Raw genomic sequence first — 19,304 nt, 5'->3', positions numbered from 1 at the left:
CCACCTCTGTCCAGAAAATGCCCTGATATATCCTCTCTCCCATATGGGAGGCAACTGCAACACCACACTGCACGAAGCAATATCCTTTAGCAACTCCTAACATATGGATGAGGAACACACAGAAAAGTTCGGAGGCTAATGTGCCACACTAGCTTGTAAGCACCTCAGCTCCTACCCAGGCATGAAGAGGATGAGGTCTCCAGAGACAGTTTTCAGTTATTCAGCTTTGCTCTCTCAGTTAGGAGAACAGAGCAGAGATAGTTATGTATCTGGTATATGTGCACGGCTGTCACAAACCACAGAGAGCTGCCACGTCAGAGCTCTCTACTCACATCACTGATTGTGGTTCGCCAGCACTGAGTCACTAAACAAGGTGCAAGGCAAAAGAAAAGCTCCACATAATTCGTTTGTAGGAGACAATTAGTCTGGAGGTGTCCTGCTGAAGCACAATCTCCAAGTCTCTACTCCAAGTCTCTACTCCAAGTCTCTACTCCAAGTCTCTACTCCAAGTCTCTACTCCAAGTCTCTACTCCAAGTCTCTACTCCAAGTCTCTACTCCAAGTCTCTACTCCAAGTCTCTACTCCAAGTCTCTACTCCAAGTCTCTACTCCAAGTCTCTACTCCAAGTCTCTACTCCAAGTCTCTACTCCAAGTCTCTACTCCAAGTCTCTACTCCAAGTCTCTACTCCAAGTCTCTACTCCAAGTCTCTACTCCAAGTCTCTACTCCAAGTCTCTACTCCAAGTCTCTACTCCAAGTCTCTACTCCAAGTCTCTACTCCAAGTCTCTACTCCAAGTCTCTACTCCAAGTCTCTACTCCAAGTCTCTACTCCAAGTCTCTACTCCAAGTCTCTACTCCAAGTCTCTACTCCAAGTCTCTACTCCAAGTCTCTACTCCAAGTCTCTACTCCAAGTCTCTACTCCAAGTCTCTACTCCAAGTCTCTACTCCAAGTCTCTACTCCAAGTCTCTACTCCAAGTCTCTACTCCAAGTCTCTACTCCAAGTCTCTACTCCAAGTCTCTACTCCAAGTCTCTACTCCAAGTCTCTACTCCAAGTCTCTACTCCAAGTCTCTACTCCAAGTCTCTACTCCAAGTCTCTACTCCAAGTCTCTACTCCAAGTCTCTACTCCAAGTCTCTACTCCAAGTCTCTACTCCAAGTCTCTACTCCAAGTCTCTACTCCAAGTCTCTACTCCAAGTCTCTACTCCAAGTCTCTACTCCAAGTCTCTACTCCAAGTCTCTACTCCAAGTCTCTACTCCAAGTCTCTACTCCAAGTCTCTACTCCAAGTCTCTACTCCAAGTCTCTACTCCAAGTCTCTACTCCAAGTCTCTACTCCAAGTCTCTACTCCAAGTCTCTACTCCAAGTCTCTACTCCAAGTCTCTACTCCAAGTCTCTACTCCAAGTCTCTACTCCAAGTCTCTACTCCAAGTCTCTACTCCAAGTCTCTACTCCAAGTCTCTACTCCAAGTCTCTACTCCAAGTCTCTACTCCAAGTCTCTACTCCAAGTCTCTACTCCAAGTCTCTACTCCAAGTCTCTACTCCAAGTCTCTACTCCAAGTCTCTACTCCAAGTCTCTACTCCAAGTCTCTACTCCAAGTCTCTACTCCAAGTCTCTACTCCAAGTCTCTACTCCAAGTCTCTACTCCAAGTCTCTACTCCAAGTCTCTACTCCAAGTCTCTACTCCAAGTCTCTACTCCAAGTCTCTACTCCAAGTCTCTACTCCAAGTCTCTACTCCAAGTCTCTACTCCAAGTCTCTACTCCAAGTCTCTACTCCAAGTCTCTACTCCAAGTCTCTACTCCAAGTCTCTACTCCAAGTCTCTACTCCAAGTCTCTACTCCAAGTCTCTACTCCAAGTCTCTACTCCAAGTCTCTACTCCAAGTCTCTACTCCAAGTCTCTACTCCAAGTCTCTACTCCAAGTCTCTACTCCAAGTCTCTACTCCAAGTCTCTACTCCAAGTCTCTACTCCAAGTCTCTACTCCAAGTCTCTACTCCAAGTCTCTACTCCAAGTCTCTACTCCAAGTCTCTACTCCAAGTCTCTACTCCAAGTCTCTACTCCAAGTCTCTACTCCAAGTCTCTACTCCAAGTCTCTACTCCAAGTCTCTACTCCAAGTCTCTACTCCAAGTCTCTACTCCAAGTCTCTACTCCAAGTCTCTACTCCAAGTCTCTACTCCAAGTCTCTACTCCAAGTCTCTACTCCAAGTCTCTACTCCAAGTCTCTACTCCAAGTCTCTACTCCAAGTCTCTACTCCAAGTCTCTACTCCAAGTCTCTACTCCAAGTCTCTACTCCAAGTCTCTACTCCAAGTCTCTACTCCAAGTCTCTACTCCAAACCCCTGAATGTTTAAGACTTGAACAAGTGACTTCTCTGATAAGAAATTTTCCATTTTGTGGATTAAAAGACCTTTGGCAGAAGTAAGAACTGCTCTTTGCAGTAGGTTTTTTGGTAATGGTAGTAGTTGTTCTACCAGATTTTTCCATACCTGAAGGACTCTGAAGGCAATCCCAAATCCCTCCTCAATGTTTTTGCCTTCCAACATGACCTGAAAAGAGAGGCATCAGATGAGTTTGAGGATGCACATTGCTTTTTTGTGACCTATTGTTAAATAATAATGCTTGCATTTCTAGATTTTGCCTAGAGTCCAGAAGACAACACATTTCTTCAACAGAAAACAACGCCATCCAACAAGAAGTAGAGCAAATACGGGGTCTGTTGTCACATTGATTCACTATGGAACACTGGGTAAGCATTTTGAGCACAGAAGCTCCAGGTTCTTAGGTGTTCTCTGCTACTTTGAGGAAAAACATTACTTTTTCATTAACTGTAGGTTGTATATATGCACAAGTAACTTGCCCATGAATAGTACCAGATGTTGCTCCAACCATCAAATGTTTCAACCTCTGTATCACATTAGTATTGCTGATTAGTATTGCTGTGTTTTAAACAGCAGTGAGTACCTTGCAAGCAACATCCATTTTCATGCTATTATTTCCGAAGAGCGTGGGCAGGGAGGGACCTGTCATTTGAGAGGTTCCTGAGATCTCACATCGATGCAAGAACTTAGTTACTTCCATCTGCAGATCAACTGTATTGATGTGCCTAGGCAGGAAAAAAAAAACTCACTTCATTTTGAAATAGAGAAAGTGTCAATTACTGTTCATGTAAACTTACTACTTCCTTGAATATATTTCAAAATGACATGTATTTCCAAACAGTAATTATTTTAGTTACTATTGGACTGTTTTTCATGTAGCCAAATCTACATTAATGAGGTTCTTTTTAGATTTGTGCACTCAGCAAATGAAAGCTGCAGGTGAGCCTTGTTTGCATTGTTCTAAAGAGTGATCCAGAAAATCTGAATCCCAAGTATCTGCTCTCACTTTTTGACCTCTTTATACCCACTCCCCCCCAACTTTAAGCCTAGTATCTAGCCAAAAAATATGAAAGAAAAAAAAACCTGAGAAAATCAAGATATAAAAGCCCAAGTACAAAAGATATATGGCTAAATTTACATTTTCGTTTTTTGAATGTAAGGATTCAGTTAATACTGAAGCTTGTAACTTGTATACAGTTGAATTACAATTCAAACAAATATAGCCAGCTAAATACAACTGTCTACGCATGGAATGTTTTTTTTGTTTGATTTTTTTTTTAAATTGAAGAAAGGTAGATGATAGACTAGATTATTTAGTGAAAATAATTGCTCATCTTCTGGGTAGCTGGGGGAAAAAGTAATGGGAATCCTATACTTGCAACTAGCTAGTCAGATCTTGGTCAGGCCCACCTAGCATATGTTAGCTAAACTCAGCCCAAACACAACTATTAAGAAAAGACAAAGTCAGAATTTCCTCTTTCCCATAACTTAGCTTGTTGTTTATATATACCTCGACACATCTGTAGCAGACATTTTCTTCCGAAAAGTGAATACAATTTTCTTCCTTCCTGAACTTCTTGAGACCTCCTGCAGGTAGACTTTGAGATGGTCCTTAATCTTTACAAGCCATGTTTGTTTGCCTCCCAGTTCAGTGTATGATTTTGCTCCATGAGTGAAAAATCTAATGCAGGTCATAGCAGCACGAACGTGATCCTAGAAGAAATGTATTGAACTCTAAGACGGATCAGAGTAAACCACCTTCTCTAATCCTTGTCTCTATGAAGTGTTCACACAAAGCAGGCAATGCTCTGTTTTCTTTAAAGCAATAGTTAAGCTACTGCAATGTGCCAGATCCATCACAGAAACACACAGCAGGTCAGCTGCAGTCAGTCCAGGTCTTCCCACCTGTTTTTCAGGATTGGAAAGCAGCAAAAATGTACTTGTCCACCATGCAGATTTACAGCAAAATAAATAACCCAAAGTCTGACAGCATTCAACATTTCTCATCTTACCTTCATGAACTGCTGTAGCTCATACAGAATGTGGTAGTAGTTCTTTCTCTGCAAGTATTTGCAGGCTGCAATCAAGTAGATACCCCAGCTCTCCAATCCTGGATCAATAGTTTCCAGCAAGTTCTCCAACATATGCAGTTTTCCACTTTCATAGCTTGGAATGAAGATCCCTTCAATGAACACTTCTGATGGGGATTCCTACACAAACACCAGAAAAGTAGCCTGAAGCAAAGCAGCTGTGGCATGTAGATTTTCCTCATATAAAAGTAGTATCAAGTGACAGAGATCATAGAATTGACAGATAATTTAGTTGGAAAGGATCTCTGGAGGTCACGTGGTTCAAATCCTCACTCAAAGAGTGACATCTCTAGATCTACCCAGTCACATTCTGAGTATTACCAAGTAGGGTGATTCAACAGCCTCTCTGGGACCTAGTTCCCAGCCTAAACATCCTCACATCAATGCAAAACAAAACAAAACACATTTTCCTTATATCCAGCTGGAACTTCCCTTGCTCCAAATTGTGTCCACTGTCTCTTTTATTGTGCACATGAAATAAGCCTGGAGCCATTCTGTCCATAATCACCCACTCAGTATTTGAAATCAGCACATAGGTCTTCCCTTGCCTGCTCTCTTTTTCAAACTGAAAAAAAAACTCGTCACCTTCCTCATACATCATGTGCTTAAGGCCCCTGTGATGAACTGTCTAAAGTTACCACCGTGTTGGAATTCAAAAATCTTCTTTCTCTCTGTATTAGCAACTGGTGCAGATTTTCAGCTTTATAGTAAAATGACAAAGCAGTGTTGATACAGTGGCTCTACAAAAAAAAGAAAACACAATTTTTTCCTTTTCTCTAGAAGCCACTGTTTCAGCACAATGAGGAAGAGAGATTAAACACAAGATGTAAAGATCAACATTATTTTCCCATGTCACTGAACTCGTCAGTCACTGGACAGTCTGTGTGATAATGTTCAGGACACTGGAAAACTACTGTGCAGAAAAACATGCTCTCTAGAATGCTCTATGATGCTCATTACCATCTTGACTGGCCTTGAAGTCCTCTTAAGCTGCTTTTCAAAATTTAATTTTAAGTGACGGCAAACTGGATTACTCACCTTATTTAACAAGTGAAGCAGTGCTTCTCTCATACAGTCATGTCTCATGTAAAAGCTTATTATTGCCAGATTAGTGCCATAACTATGTAAATAGAACAAGCACTCCTGATAGTAGCTGTTGTGTTGAACCTTCCCCTCACACATCATCTCCAGAGAGAGACTTCTTGTTCTCAGTGTTGCTTCAAGTTCCCTCAACGTGGCAAAGTAATCATCATCCTGCTGTTAAAACAAAATCAGTGATAGGTGATGGCTAAGAAGAGAACCTTCTTTTCAATTAGACCTTGTCACCCAGCCCTGAGGCTTTTTCGTTCTTGTTTTGTAAATGGTCATCGCTTTGGAGGGGTTAGTCTCCAGGAATGCTTTTTATAAAAATTAGATTGAAACTGTGCTATCAGAGACATTGAATGTTCTCATGACTAGCACAGCTCTGTTTTCAGGGACAGATGGGAGGCTTGTTTATTAAACAAAACACTCCAGCAGCTACTTCAATAACCTAATTCAAGCAGGCTTTTTTATTCTCCTAGAATACTTAGGAGCAAGAGGTCTTTCACCATTATGATTTTGTATTTACTTAGTACTAAGAGTCTTTTTTTTGTATACCTAAGCAGAACTTCCAGAGATAACCCCAAACCACGTAGTAGTGTTTTCAGCCAAGGGAAAAATTGTGAGATCACATTTTTAACCTCAGCTTTGAATATGTGCTAAGTTACTAGAGTTTTGATAGACAAATGACATCACTGCAACATCACAACATATTGTTGGGATGGAGTTTACTTTCCTCAGACTGCAGTAATAACACGTTAACCACTACAGCTTCTTTCCCATCCACTAACCATGCCCCAGCTTGCTATTAAAAACAAACAAAAAACAACACTATGATCTGGTACTCAGCCACCAATTCACTGTGAGGAAGCAGCTAGTGAAATTCTCAACAATATTGAATTTGCAATATGCAATCATGACAAAAGAAGAAAAGAAACCTGATACCTGATATTGTATCCTGCATTACTATAAGATGTGTATTAAAGCATCAATACTTGGCTTTGCCATAGCCTTTCACAGTAGACAGAAGAGAAGACCCTTACCGCAATGAGTACGGGCTTCACTGTGGACTCCAGGTATTGTACCACATCCTGGACAAGCCTTGAACCATGGTTCAGCTGGTTTAGATCCACAGGTGGCTTTAAACACCGGTTAAACTTCTCTCTTGCTGAGCTTAAATTTCCAGCTTTAAGACAAGCCATGCCCCAGGCATGCCATGCTCCACTTGGATCCAAGCCAGACTTCGTAGAAACCTAAATTCAAAATAATTTGGCAATATTGCAATACAGTCCCAATACAGAAAATAGGAAAGCTAGCTTATTGGAGACTGTGACCTTTCACTTCCTGAACTGCATTTCCCATTAAAACAAACAAAAAATGACATGCTGATTATTTGTAGGTTACTGGCACAAAGTGCCAGCTACTGAAACACCCACGATTTCCAAATCAATGTTTTTATTGCACACGTTTAGGCAGTCACATATCTGGGAAATTTCAATTCAGCAGTTTTAAGCCTTACAAAAAAATCTGTTCCTGATGTGAAAATGTCGTAAGGCAAATGATTTTTACATAGTAAAATTAATTGGGTTTGTGGTTTAAAAAACAAAACAATAGCAAATGTCCCATGAACTGCCAAGATTTTTTTTTACTTCATAAAACTCTGCTGATCAAATTTATTCCTGATTTTCTTTAGTCTATCACCTGCCTTTAAACATGAACCCTTTTTATTCAAATATGTTATTTATTTCTGCTACTTGTTACCCTTAAAAATCCTAATATATTTTGCAGCATCATAATCCTCTTCCTACAAATTGCAATGCCATAAACAGAGGCTTGTGAAATACTAGGCGCAGGAACAGGATGGAAGATAAACCACATGAACTCTGACAGACAGATTTGCCACCATTGCTCTTTTCCAAGTAAATGCTTGCTAAAGTTGCCTTATTAAAATCTTCTGTGATATTATGGACAAATAAAACCAAACATACAAGCTTCAGACAAAATCCTGCCACAAAGTATGCCTCAGCCCTTCTGCTGGATGTAACATTCTTTCACATAACTGTCTGGCAGTTAGTCCATCCCCATTTTAATTGTACCAGAAAACAAGGACCCTGTCCTTCCTTTTAGCAGATTGCTCCACAGCAGAATACATCTTCCTTCTCAGAAGCTTTTTTTTCCCCAATGTTCAGACAAGATTGTTTCCATTGTTTAAAAACTTATTCCCAGCTTGTAACAGTTTAAATATTGTCCATTTCACCCATCACATCCATTTAAACTCAAGAGAGAAAAACAAAAACCACCACAGAAAGATTAACATTCACATCCTTCTATTGTCATTACCTCTATAGCTAGTTGATAGTACTCTGCTTCCAAAAGCCGATTTCTTAACCTTGTTACTGCTGCAGGGAGAAGAATCTGATCCAAAGATGGTACTGGACGGTAGGCAGCAGCAACCAAAATGTTCAACACATCCACTTTGCTGATATAGCTAGGAGAAAACAAAGAGGTTAAACAAATTCATACACTTCCACTATTATCATACACACTAAGAATCTTAAAAAAAACTTTATGTCAAAGACAACTCTTAGAACAGTGGTTCCTAACTCACCAGTACACCAGGTTTCTCTATCTGTTCTACTATCTTACTGAGGCTACTCTTTTTTCGTCCCAACATTCAATGGAGCACTGGCAGATGCTGACTGGAGACACCAACTAAAGTTACAGAATCATAACAGTATGTTTGAAATTTATACACTGCTCCTGCCACTTAAAGCCCTGTAGGACAAAGTCTGAAGAAAGAGTAATATGCTGGTTCTCAGGAAGTACAGGTTTAAAATCCCATATTGGAATACACACTGAAAGCAAAAAAAAAAAAACCAAAAACCACCACCACCACCACCACCAAAAAACACCACAACAGTAGAAGTAAAATATTTACTTCAATTATTGTGAATTATTTCTCCTACACTAAGAATTTTCTCAGTAATTATTACATAGTCATATTAGTTGAATTTCTATCACTTGAACTCTTATACTATTCTTACACTATGAAATTCTCTTCCTGTTTAAGATGTCCACAGCACAATCACAAAGCAACCCTCCCGCCCTCCACTCCCTAGTGGAGATAATTATCTTGACAATACATCCTAGCGAATATCTGATAAATCACCTGTCACAGAGCGCTAGATCTTGGCTCCTTCCAGCTTTTACAAACATCATTTTGGCACTGAAGAGTAACTGTTTCATGATGTCCATAAGGAGTCCAGCATCTACCTCAGGATTAGTGAGCCCTTGGGACAATTTGCAGCAGTGCTCTATCAGCTGGTGGCCACACGCTATACTGTTGCTGTGCAGACTAAGGATGGCAATACACAAGGAAGAGCTGGGAGCCTGACAAATTGAGGAAAGACACAAATGTGAATATTGAGGTACTTCTCCAGGAAGCTGCTTATACTGGACTCTCTTTCTCACTCTCTTTCTCCAGATCTCACCTGTTCGTAATAAAATTCACTGCGCACAATTTCATTCTCCTCTTCATTCAGGGAAAAAATCCATTCAAGCTCAGTTGCCTTGGGTATTCGCACCACCGTGGAATATTCATTATCAGGAGCTTCTGCAGCCAGGAAGGAAAGAACAGGTAGAATTATTGTGCAAGTAGCAACAAACCTGGCTAAAGACACATGATGCAGAGCAGTCCCACAGTCTTAAAAGAATCATCTGTGGTGCTTTCATTGTACCAATTCCTGTCAGTATCATTTGTCTAGTACACACGTTAAAGAAACATTTCCATTCCTCAGCAGGCTACCAAACAGCACCTAAACTCACTCTATCATCAACATCCTTTCACCAAAACCTGGATCCAGTAACACGTCTTCAAATAGTTAATAATCTTTATCCTACAGGACATCAAACAAAGCAACCTTTCCTCTTTCGCCTTCTCTCAGATGAGGTATTAAACATTTCTGATCAGGAGGGAAATAGCAATATGTGACCTATAGGTTACAGCTAACAAGGGAAACTGAAGAACCAGTTGCAAGAGAAAAGCCAAGTTTACTTATCTGCCTGTATCTTCTTTTGAGAATTCAAGTTATTTGAACATACTGTCCAGCACCTTTAGGATAAGACATTGAAAAGACGAGCTAACTTGTGCGTTAAGTTTTCATACAAAGTAGTATGGCAGAAAATTAGTTTTAATCAAAAGATTCAACAGAAGACATTTCTGTGGAAAGACTTTCTGTACGCCAGATTATCGAAATTTTTGTTTCGAAATTAGTAATCCAGACACTGTAGTACAGTAGTACCATTTGTCATCTTGTACCTGATACTGAACAAAAGATTATTTAAATAAATATCATTATATTCTTGGTTCTACTTTGAAACTGAGCTAAGAATTATTCCAGAAAACTGAGATTAGCTACAGGTCAAATCACGTCTGAGAATACACAAGCACAGCATGCTCAGGTTTCTGATTGTGGTTCCTGGCAGAGAAACAATGGACATTCATACAACACTGAAAAACAGAGAACAAAGCTAATTTGCCACCTGTATGCCTGATCAACAACTTCTCCCTGAGAAAGCTTAAAAGTCTTAAAAAACAAAACCAAGACAAATTAAAAAACACTAAAAAACTCACTGTTCTAGAGCTCACAGAATTGTTAGTGGTGAATAATTCTAAAACTGTAGTGTGAACTAAAAAAAGAAAAAAGCTATTTCTAAATTGAAATGGAGAGTGGAATAATTAAAACAAACCAGGTCTGAAAACATTTTGTAAGATGTATTCACAGTTCCAACAGAAAAGCTAAGAAAGCAGCCCAATAAAACACTTTCCCTCTAACATCTAACATGTTCTGATTCACTCATTCTGACTGAATGATACGGGCCCGGTGATATGTAGGAATGCTGCAATCAAAGCAAGAAAGCAACGGGAGCAGCCATAAAGGCAACCTTGGTATAATGGGAAAAATACTGACAGGAGATGTCTGCTGCAATACTGACAGAAGAAAATGCCTGCCAGTCTGGGAACTGCTAGCCTGGGAACTGCTAGCCTGGGAACCCAGAGCATCCTTGAGAAGTGAAGCTGGCATAATTGAAGTGCAGCGGAGTAGAGAACCACAGACACTCTGAGACACCCTCAATAAATGCAAAAAGAAGAAACTGCAACAACAAACTTATCTGGAAAGGTGGAAATCAAACTGAGAAAGTAGGAAACAGCAACAGCTGTTGGCTGCTGTAGCTGGAAAAACAGGAAAACCGTTTGGGAAAGTAAAAATTGTTCTGAGAACGTAGAAAACATCATCATCTATTAGCTATCCCAGGTAAAAAATAGAAATTAGCAACATCTACAGGGTGATCCAGGCAGTGATATCCCCTTATATCTCTAGTGATATAAAAATTACTTGCTTTCTACCCACAATAGAGCTCCTCTCTGAGAACTTGCCCTTGATGAACTTCTCTACATGGGATCTGGACATATCTGACCCTTGCCAGGGACACGTGGCTGACTCCATGACAGAGATCATCTTTGAAGTGAGACATGGTCCATCACTGACTGGCCTCACTCCTGGAAGTAGCTTGGGGAGTGCCATATCAGGTACACTTGGAAATATTTATGTATAATGTATATGCGTACATATATATTTTAATGTAGTTATATATGCATAACTAATATAAACACACAAGTTACTTATCATGAGTGTATTTGCTTTGCTATATAACTTGTAATATATACTTCATTAGTAGTGATTTTGTAGTAACTATAATAGATATACATTTACTATACTTGCTTTGGAAGTAGTAATTCACACTAATTTGTAATACAAAAATCCAAGAAACAAAAATCTCCATGTCCTCGTGTATTACAAAATCCTGCAAGCCCACTGTCACAATCCTTATGCACCAGGGTAAATCTTATAGGTCAAGACAAAGACAGAACACAAATGAAGAGAAGGATCTAATCAGAAGCAGCAGCTCAAACTAATTTTCAGCTGAATCAGTTTTGCAGCAAAGGGAACAGTAAAGCTACTTCTGTCAACAGCAAAAACGTTGAAATAGCCCAGACTTCAAAGGGGACAAGTAGGGAAAAATATTAATTCTCATTTGTTTTGTAGCACAAACACAAGATTTTCTCCATGCTTTATATTACTGCTATAAGCACTTGAAATAACTCTGTTTTGGTCCAGCAGAATAACACATCAGTATATGAAAATTTTGCAGAATCACCTCTAACACCCGACTTAAGAAACAAGCAACAAATGCCATCTGAGGAAAAATGGCAGGAAAAAATAAAAAGTCAAATGAAGTTTTGTTATTACTCCTCAAGTCTTATGATGTTAGATGGGGAAACTGAGGCACTGAAGAGAAATTAGTAGTTGATATTCATAAAACCAGCAAAGGAAAGGGAACTCAGGTCACAGCCAGACCCATGAGCAAAGCCTCATCCTTTGCTACCCCCAGCTAAAGCTAAAATGGGGTATCAAACATCAGAGCACACTGCACTAGTATTCAGAGATCACTTTTTACAGACTGTTCTAGCAGTGTCTGTAAAAAGAGCATCACTCAGTACAGTTCTATAGTGGACTAGTAGTTTCTACTCTTACCACAGCCTCTCACTGACTATTTCTAGCATGTAAAGTACCTTCTCCAACTGTTTTTTTTCCCCAGTACTTTAATCCCCAAACTGCTTGTTCAGTATTGACTCAGCCATTTCTCCTAAATCACAAATTTCCCATTCACAGAAGTTTGGAATACTTTATTTCAGACTGCTCATGCAAAAACACCACTGATATTTTGTAACTGAAGTTTTGATCAACCTTTAGCTACAGCTAGGCATGGCAGCTTGCCATCTTTAACTGCACTGGTAATCGTGCACTTTAAAAAAAACACATTTTAATACTATTCCACTCCTTACCTTCCACTTGGTCCTGATCTTCTTTTGTGCTACAATAAAAAGACAGAAAGAACCATCATGCCTAGTCCATGCCTTTCCACACTGGGGAAAACATACTTTTAAGAAAAGGGATCAATACGGCTAGCCTTTTCAGAAAAAGGTACTATAAGAATGTAACATGTCTCTCTCCCTGCCCTTTCCAACCCACTGCCTTGTCCCCACCCTCCGCTGTCTGGAAGTGCAAGATTCTGACTCTACATATTGTATTTCAACTACATTAAGTAATTAGTTCTCACACCCTTCTATAGTAACAACTTGCTGTTGCACAAATCATAATGAAACAGACGCTGAGAACAAGAACTGCCCAATACCAGAACACATCAGAGCTCACATGACTTTTCTAGGATCCAGGTCTCTGACCTGAAAGATTTAGCATCTTTTTTTTTTTTTAAATACAAATAAGGTGAGTATAAACAAAAGACAAACGCTTTGCAATTAGAAAAAGACAACACAAGCAATTAAAACATGACTAGTAGCATTCAAGTTCACAGCTAAGCTTTGCTGACCTAATCTGGTAGCATAAGCAACCATTCTGACTCAAGCTAATCTATCTACAGGTGACTGCTTATTTTTTCACTATTTTTTTTTCAGACTGCTATTCCTCACAAGCCTCCTGATATTGCCATAGCTGATACTGCTATCAGCAGGCTTTATGGGATCACAAATAGTAAAGCTCACTCTTTTCAGCTGCACTTTTCACCAGTTGGCCTAACCAATGCACAATGAATCCCCATCCAACTCTCAGCTGAAAGCCACCAGATCGTGAAAATCTGTCATCACAGACAGGCTTTGAAACTGTGCCCTTAATGAAAAGGCCATCTAATCAAGAACTTGCTTTTGAATACCCAAGGTTCAAGAAGTCACAATCAAGGGACTATGAAGTAGCATTAAAACAACTGTGTTCAACAGATCCAGTCAATTTGGAATTGAGGATAACTAGAATAGAAAGACATACGTGCTTGTGTCATGTACCAAGCCAGGCAGATGATCTCTGTTGTAGTAGCTATAGCACTGATCGCATACTCGAGCCGGATTTTCTCTACAAGCTTCTACTGCCATTTTCTTGGTAGAGCAAGAACTGCACACCAGCCTGCCACAACGCCTGCAGTGATGACGCCTGTTAAACTGAGCACAAGTCATGAATAAGCAACTGAAGGAACATGACCCAAAGCCCACGCCTGTATCTGCCTCCACTCATGAGTAAACTTCACTTGATGAGAGGACACAGCACACATGACGAGGCTTTTTAGAACTATAAAATGATTGATTCTCACTACCAGAATTCCCTTCTAGGGACACACGTTTAATATACTTGCTGCAGTCTTCAATTTTCTCCACTACTCAAGTTGTTCCTGTTTTGGTCATCAAGATACTTAGATTGCTTCCTGGAAAAATCAGAAGCTGTAGACTCTTTTTCTGACACTACCTTAGTCACTTCCAAATTCAAAAGCAACAGGCATTTTGAGGAAATAGTACTGCTTCTAAGCAATATAAGGCAAGACTGCCAGCACACCTGCAAAAATCAAAATTAATCTTTTTCACTTCACAGTGAAAACAGGTAACTGCTGCCTGTCTCCTCAGCTACACTAAATAGAAATTAATGGTTAAAAATCAATGGACTAGCAATCCTGTCAAGCCTACAGTGATGTAGGCAAACTTGCTAAAGTAGCTAAGGGCTTTTAAGAAACATATTACAAGCAACTGTTGACATTAAGGTCACAGTTCTAATTTTTGCTCCTTACCATAGTGAAGCGTTCAGATTTGCAAACCATACATATCGTTTCAGTGTCATCGGGTATCCATTCTTGCTTTGGAGGTGGCTTTTCAGGTGGCACAAATTCCTGAGGAAACAAATTTTGCTGCAAACTTCTTTCTCTGGGACTTGCAGACGTTGTTACACCTTAAAAAAAGCCAGGACAAGACAAACATGGAAAGGGATTTAAGCTGTTTAATGGAGTCTTGAATACCAGAAAACACTACAGACTTACTGAGACTCACAAGACTACCCTTATCTTTCACCTAGGCATAGCAGAGTAACGTTGTGTAAGGAGTATAAATGCTATAAACTAAAACTCTAGCATTGAAGTATTAGAAGCTTACAATCTTAATGAGCAAGAGTACTTAGTTATTAGTAGATCTTTACCACAACAATTAGAGAAGTATAAGATAACTTCAACATCTATGCTTGTATCATAAGCAGGGACTTGGAGAAGGAGGGAAAAAAACACTCAGGAATACAAATACCAAATAAGTGGTATAGCGTAAAATAGAACCTTAAGGATACCTAGTGTTGACATTCCTGAAGACTAAGAATCTTCTTTATTATCTCAGGAGAGGTATGGCATTGCTAGCAACAGCATATGCCTTCCTGTCTGATCTGCTTTAAAACCTACTGTTGGTAAAATCAGTTCAAAGAGGCAGAAGTTTTTAAGTCTTTGGCCTTTAGCTTCTTTGACTTTGCCAAAGAAATATTATTTGAATCAAATTTATAGCAGTAGATAGACTCTTGGTTTATATGATGTGAGACAGTTACACTTCAGGCTAACTAAAAAGTTCAACAGCTCATCCCAGCCCTACAAGCCACCTTCTATGTTCATGGATACTAAACTAAAGAAAAAAACTCCATTCCAGTAAAGCTAACTCATTCAAGTAGATGCTGGATTGCAAAGGAACATTAGAGGACAATTCACTCAGGTTTTGTAACAACATACAGATATTAAGCTGACCACTAGGAGAGAAACTGAAGAGCTACACAGCCAAATCCAAGACACGCTGTCACCTCACGTATGCAGTGCAAGCAGAATCACCAGCTCAGGATAGAGAACCAGATAATATTTCAGAGCCCTGAACAGGAGATCAGGATAGCACAGGCCCACCACTCGCTGAGAATCACCAGCCTTGGAGGTCTGCGGATACCCTTTGCTAGTCCTTTCCTGAGAGCACACACTACGCATCTCTCAGAATATATATCTTCTGAAGCGTGCATCTCTTGCATTAGATGCAGAATGGACTCTACAAAAGAATTTATGGTTGTTTTTAAGCCACAAATATTCTTGTTTTGGATTAAATTATTTTGTTTCTATTTATTTGTATTTGAGGACTGTGAGTGGAGCCCTCTCAGACAATAACAAGGTGTGCTATTCCCTCAGGTCACAAAAGGGATCCTAGAAAAAAATTAATTCAAGGACTGAAAGAAAGAAGAAAACAGACAAAAAAAAGGATGAGATTTCTACTGTAAAACCAGAGTTAAAATTGAGAAGAAAAAAAAAGATACCGAGAAAAGAACACGAAGTACCACTACAGTGAGTGGGCTTCCAGAAAAGCTCTGCCTATATATCCAAAGATAGCACAGAAATCAAGACACAGGAAGATTAACCTGCAGCACCATTAATCCACTTACAACCTAGCTGTGACAAAGAGATAAACCTTTTTCTTCCTGCAGACATAATCCAGTTTTCTGTGCTCTGTTCAGAATTGTTTTTTTTCCCCCTGCAGTGCCTGAAATGGATTTGTGTGCTGACTCTTCAGACGTTCTGTAGATATCTACCAAAAAAAACAAAATAAAACTATGCCCTTCCTCTTCTCCTTCACATCTTCTTTTAACTGGGCCCAAATCACCAATACAGAGACCTAAGTTACTATTCAGTGGTGGTACGCACTTCAAACATAGATAAGGGATAAAAAGAAAGAAAATGGCATAGAGATCTTACCCTTACCAGTAAAACTGGCAGGAGACAGTTCTGATGATCCTGATTTAGACATTGCTTCACACTCCAGTATTTGACTGAGATTTTCTTGGATACGTATCACAGAATCTAGGACAGAGTAAAAAAAACAGAACAATATTGTTTATACATCCACTTGTTTTAACAAATGTTACAGGAATCCATTCACAGGAGTATGTAACAATGTTAGTACAAACAGGATTAGCTGTGTAATTACAAATTACTATCTTTTAAGAAAATTAGCTCACAATGATTCACGTGAGACTATATAAAACATAGAGAACGGGATCCTTAAAGCAGTGGACTACTGACAGGCACAGGAATAATTCAGCAGAGAAACAGTATCGTGTGTGAGAACAATCAGCTGACACAAGGTACTCATTGCAAATATTGTTTCACATTGCAGCAGAAGGAACATACTTGCAAAGTTATAGGTCATTTGGCAGGAAGAGATGGACGAAGTCTGATGCCTTGAGAGCTGCATCTTTAAATTATGAAATGGTATCAACATTTTGAAACTGCTATAAAGTGAGCTAGTACCACATATGTAGGAACAGGTAGACAAATACAGACAGGCAAGCACATCACGCACTTCCAATGCAGTGAGACAAGACCACTGGGCTTGACCTGGAGCACCCTCTGCTGTTCCAGTTACAAAACCCTCAAGCACAGAGCCAAATGCAGAACTGATGACAACACAGATGAGAACTGATTGACAAACCAGAAAAGAGAGCTGTGCCAAGAATGTTAAATAGACCCAGTAAAAAAAAAAAGGAACAGGAGTCTAGGAGGAGGGAAGTGTACGCTCATTTCCCCCCCAAAGTCTCACATGGTTTAGGGGGAAGACGTGGTTGAGTGCAAGTTTTAGAACTGCTGAAGTTGTCAGTGGCTTCACATTAAGCAAATGAAATAAAATTGAACACTATTGAATAAGAAAAAAAGACCCTAAAAAGGAGCAAAAGAGAAAACTGAGAAAGTTTTGGAGCTCTTGGTCTTTGAGTACATATGCTTCTTACAAGAAAGGCAAGAACATATTCTGGGCTAGAGGGAAAACTGAGGCATACATCTAAAAATGTTATGGCATACTTAGTAAAACAATTCTGGGGGAAAATTTGCCCTTCTTTCCCAAACGGAAAATTCTTATGGACAGTCACCTGATCGCTTTTCTTTTAATGCATAGGGGAAGTCGAGGGCTTTTTCTGCATACTTTGAGAGCAAACTGTCAATGTCTTCTACAGTGAAGCCAACTTCATGTCCACCTAAGAGCTGGAGCAGTGTCTGCACAGCCACAGCTACCCAGTCCACTTTCATATTCATGAGCAGCTGTTCCAGCATCAGCAGTGGCCTGGAGGAGAGGTGGAAGTAGGTAACACGGGAGAGCTCAGGTAGAGTCAGCAACACCTGTGAAACAACAAGAAACGGTTAAAATTATGTGCCTCCAAATCTGACAAGAAACTGTCTGAGCAGCTTACACAGGGAATGGAATAACATGCAGAGGCTAAAAAATGGAGTTGGGACTTCTTGGGCCTATTCATAGCTCTGTGACAGAATTAATGTACGAATTTGCAGAAGTTACTTAGCTTCTGCTTTCACATTCCAAACACTGCCTTATTTCAGAGGCATCTGAAAACTAGAAAGCATTTTGTGACCCTGTGACAGATATGTTGTAGCAGGGTAGAGCACATTGTCTTGTTAAAATAAGGCTACGAAAAAAAAACATTATCCCAGTCCTTATCTTTACATCATTTCAGGAAACATGAGGAAAAAATATAAGCAATTCTCCTAAAGCTGACCAGTTAATATGGACTCTACAAATCGTGCCTTCAAAAGGGACAAATAAAGAAACAGCTTAATGTTGTGCAAAGCACTGGAGTGAACTGCCATTTGTAGTCCTGCAGCAAACTGCAAGTTACAGGAAGCGCTCCATGTTGTTCACCTATGATACATTTGACTAAAGTAATCTATTGGTTAATACATCTGTTTCCAGGGTAAGCACAGAACCTACATGGCTTCTGTAAGGGCAATGGCCATACAGAAACTGGAGCGATACTGTCTACCTTTGCGAGGCACCCAGGAGAAACATGCCATGAAAAGTATCAAAGCCCACTATACCTGTGGGCACATTTTTAACGTAATTTACATGTTTGTATTAGTACACAGGAAGAAGGCCTGGCATTTCTGCCACAGAGAATAAATTGAGGGTGCTTTCTTTTTCACCAGGACAGAGATAGAAACTGTACTGATAGACACCCCATTTTTTTTTTCTCTCATTTAGTCTGCATGGTCCTCCACTCCTCACAGCTAAGAGTGAAATAAGAATGCTCTGTTTACGTTGGGAGCTACATTCACCTCAGGATGCAGGAAATGCCAAAATGGAGAAAGGAAAGAAGTTTTAACCCATCATTAACCTTATTTTGGATCCTGAGACTAAGGATCTTGAGCCTGATAGGTTGAGAATGCTTGATAAAAACCTACAGGCAGGTACTTCTATAGTTATATATTGCTGTTAATCCTACAATGAAGGAGTTTTACTCACTTTTGATCCCATATAGAGTGCCTGGATTTCATTACGGCGTGCTGTTGTCAGATTCTTGTAGAAGTGATTTGTGAGGTAATCAGCTAAGAAGTGAGATGCTGCCAAGCTGGGATGCTGGTCAAGGGACTGCTCACTGATTGCAAGGCAAATACCAGGGTCTTCTATTCTTTGCAAAAGCTAGAAACACACGAAATACAATAAATCCCTACTGCATTCCTGCAGAGGATTCTTCATATCAGTCAGTGAATAACAGATTGCTGTCCTACAATGGTCCAACAAGCAAATTAACCTCCACAAGTGTCCTATGTATGTAATGGTGATTTAGATCAACCATTTGCCTACTTATTGCCTATTTGCTCCATTTCATAATCAAAATAACTTTTAAAGTATTCTAGAAGCAAGGCGGAGACCTTTTAATTCTGCATCTTATCTCTCATTCCTTGCTTAATTTTTTCTTTCTTTGATTTTAAAACTATGTAGACTGAAAGAGCCTGCATCTTATTTTACTCTGTTATTAGCAATAGCTCTGTAATTATTAAAAC

The 19,304-nt window shown here is 39.7% G+C and overlaps 1 protein-coding gene across 6 annotated transcripts in view; it reads right to left on the bottom strand.

Annotated features, from left to right (window-relative positions):
* Window positions 1–19,304, bottom strand: part of ZFYVE26 (zinc finger FYVE-type containing 26) — a 49,872-nt gene that overhangs the window by 5,027 nt on the left and 25,541 nt on the right. Inside the window, exons 25-40 of one of the 6 annotated variants that reach the window (XM_083838777.1) lie at window positions 18,763–18,939; window positions 17,381–17,627; window positions 16,212–16,316; window positions 15,928–16,044; window positions 14,244–14,401; window positions 13,457–13,626; window positions 12,463–12,491; window positions 9,047–9,168; window positions 8,725–8,945; window positions 7,896–8,043; window positions 6,599–6,808; window positions 5,514–5,732; window positions 4,398–4,595; window positions 3,896–4,098; window positions 2,969–3,110; window positions 2,494–2,553 (exon numbers count right to left, since the gene is read on the bottom strand). In XM_083838777.1, the coding sequence (XP_083694903.1) occupies window positions 2,494–2,553; window positions 2,969–3,110; window positions 3,896–4,098; window positions 4,398–4,595; window positions 5,514–5,732; window positions 6,599–6,808; window positions 7,896–8,043; window positions 8,725–8,945; window positions 9,047–9,168; window positions 12,463–12,491; window positions 13,457–13,626; window positions 14,244–14,401; window positions 15,928–16,044; window positions 16,212–16,316; window positions 17,381–17,627; window positions 18,763–18,939 (2,526 nt within the window). The remainder of the gene's footprint in view (window positions 1–2,493; window positions 2,554–2,968; window positions 3,111–3,895; window positions 4,099–4,397; window positions 4,596–5,513; window positions 5,733–6,598; window positions 6,809–7,895; window positions 8,044–8,724; window positions 8,946–9,046; window positions 9,169–12,462; window positions 12,492–13,456; window positions 13,627–14,243; window positions 14,402–15,927; window positions 16,045–16,211; window positions 16,317–17,380; window positions 17,628–18,762; window positions 18,940–19,304) is intronic. The other 5 variants (XM_083838778.1, XM_083838779.1, XM_083838780.1 and 2 more) reach the window with 5 other exon arrangements.

Source organism: Anser anser (assembly GCF_964211835.1).
Source record: "Anser anser genome assembly, chromosome: 5".
Classification (NCBI taxonomy): Eukaryota; Metazoa; Chordata; class Aves; order Anseriformes; family Anatidae; genus Anser; species Anser anser.
Note: the sequence above shows the minus strand (reverse complement) of the source record. Positions and strands in the feature narration are given on the sequence as shown.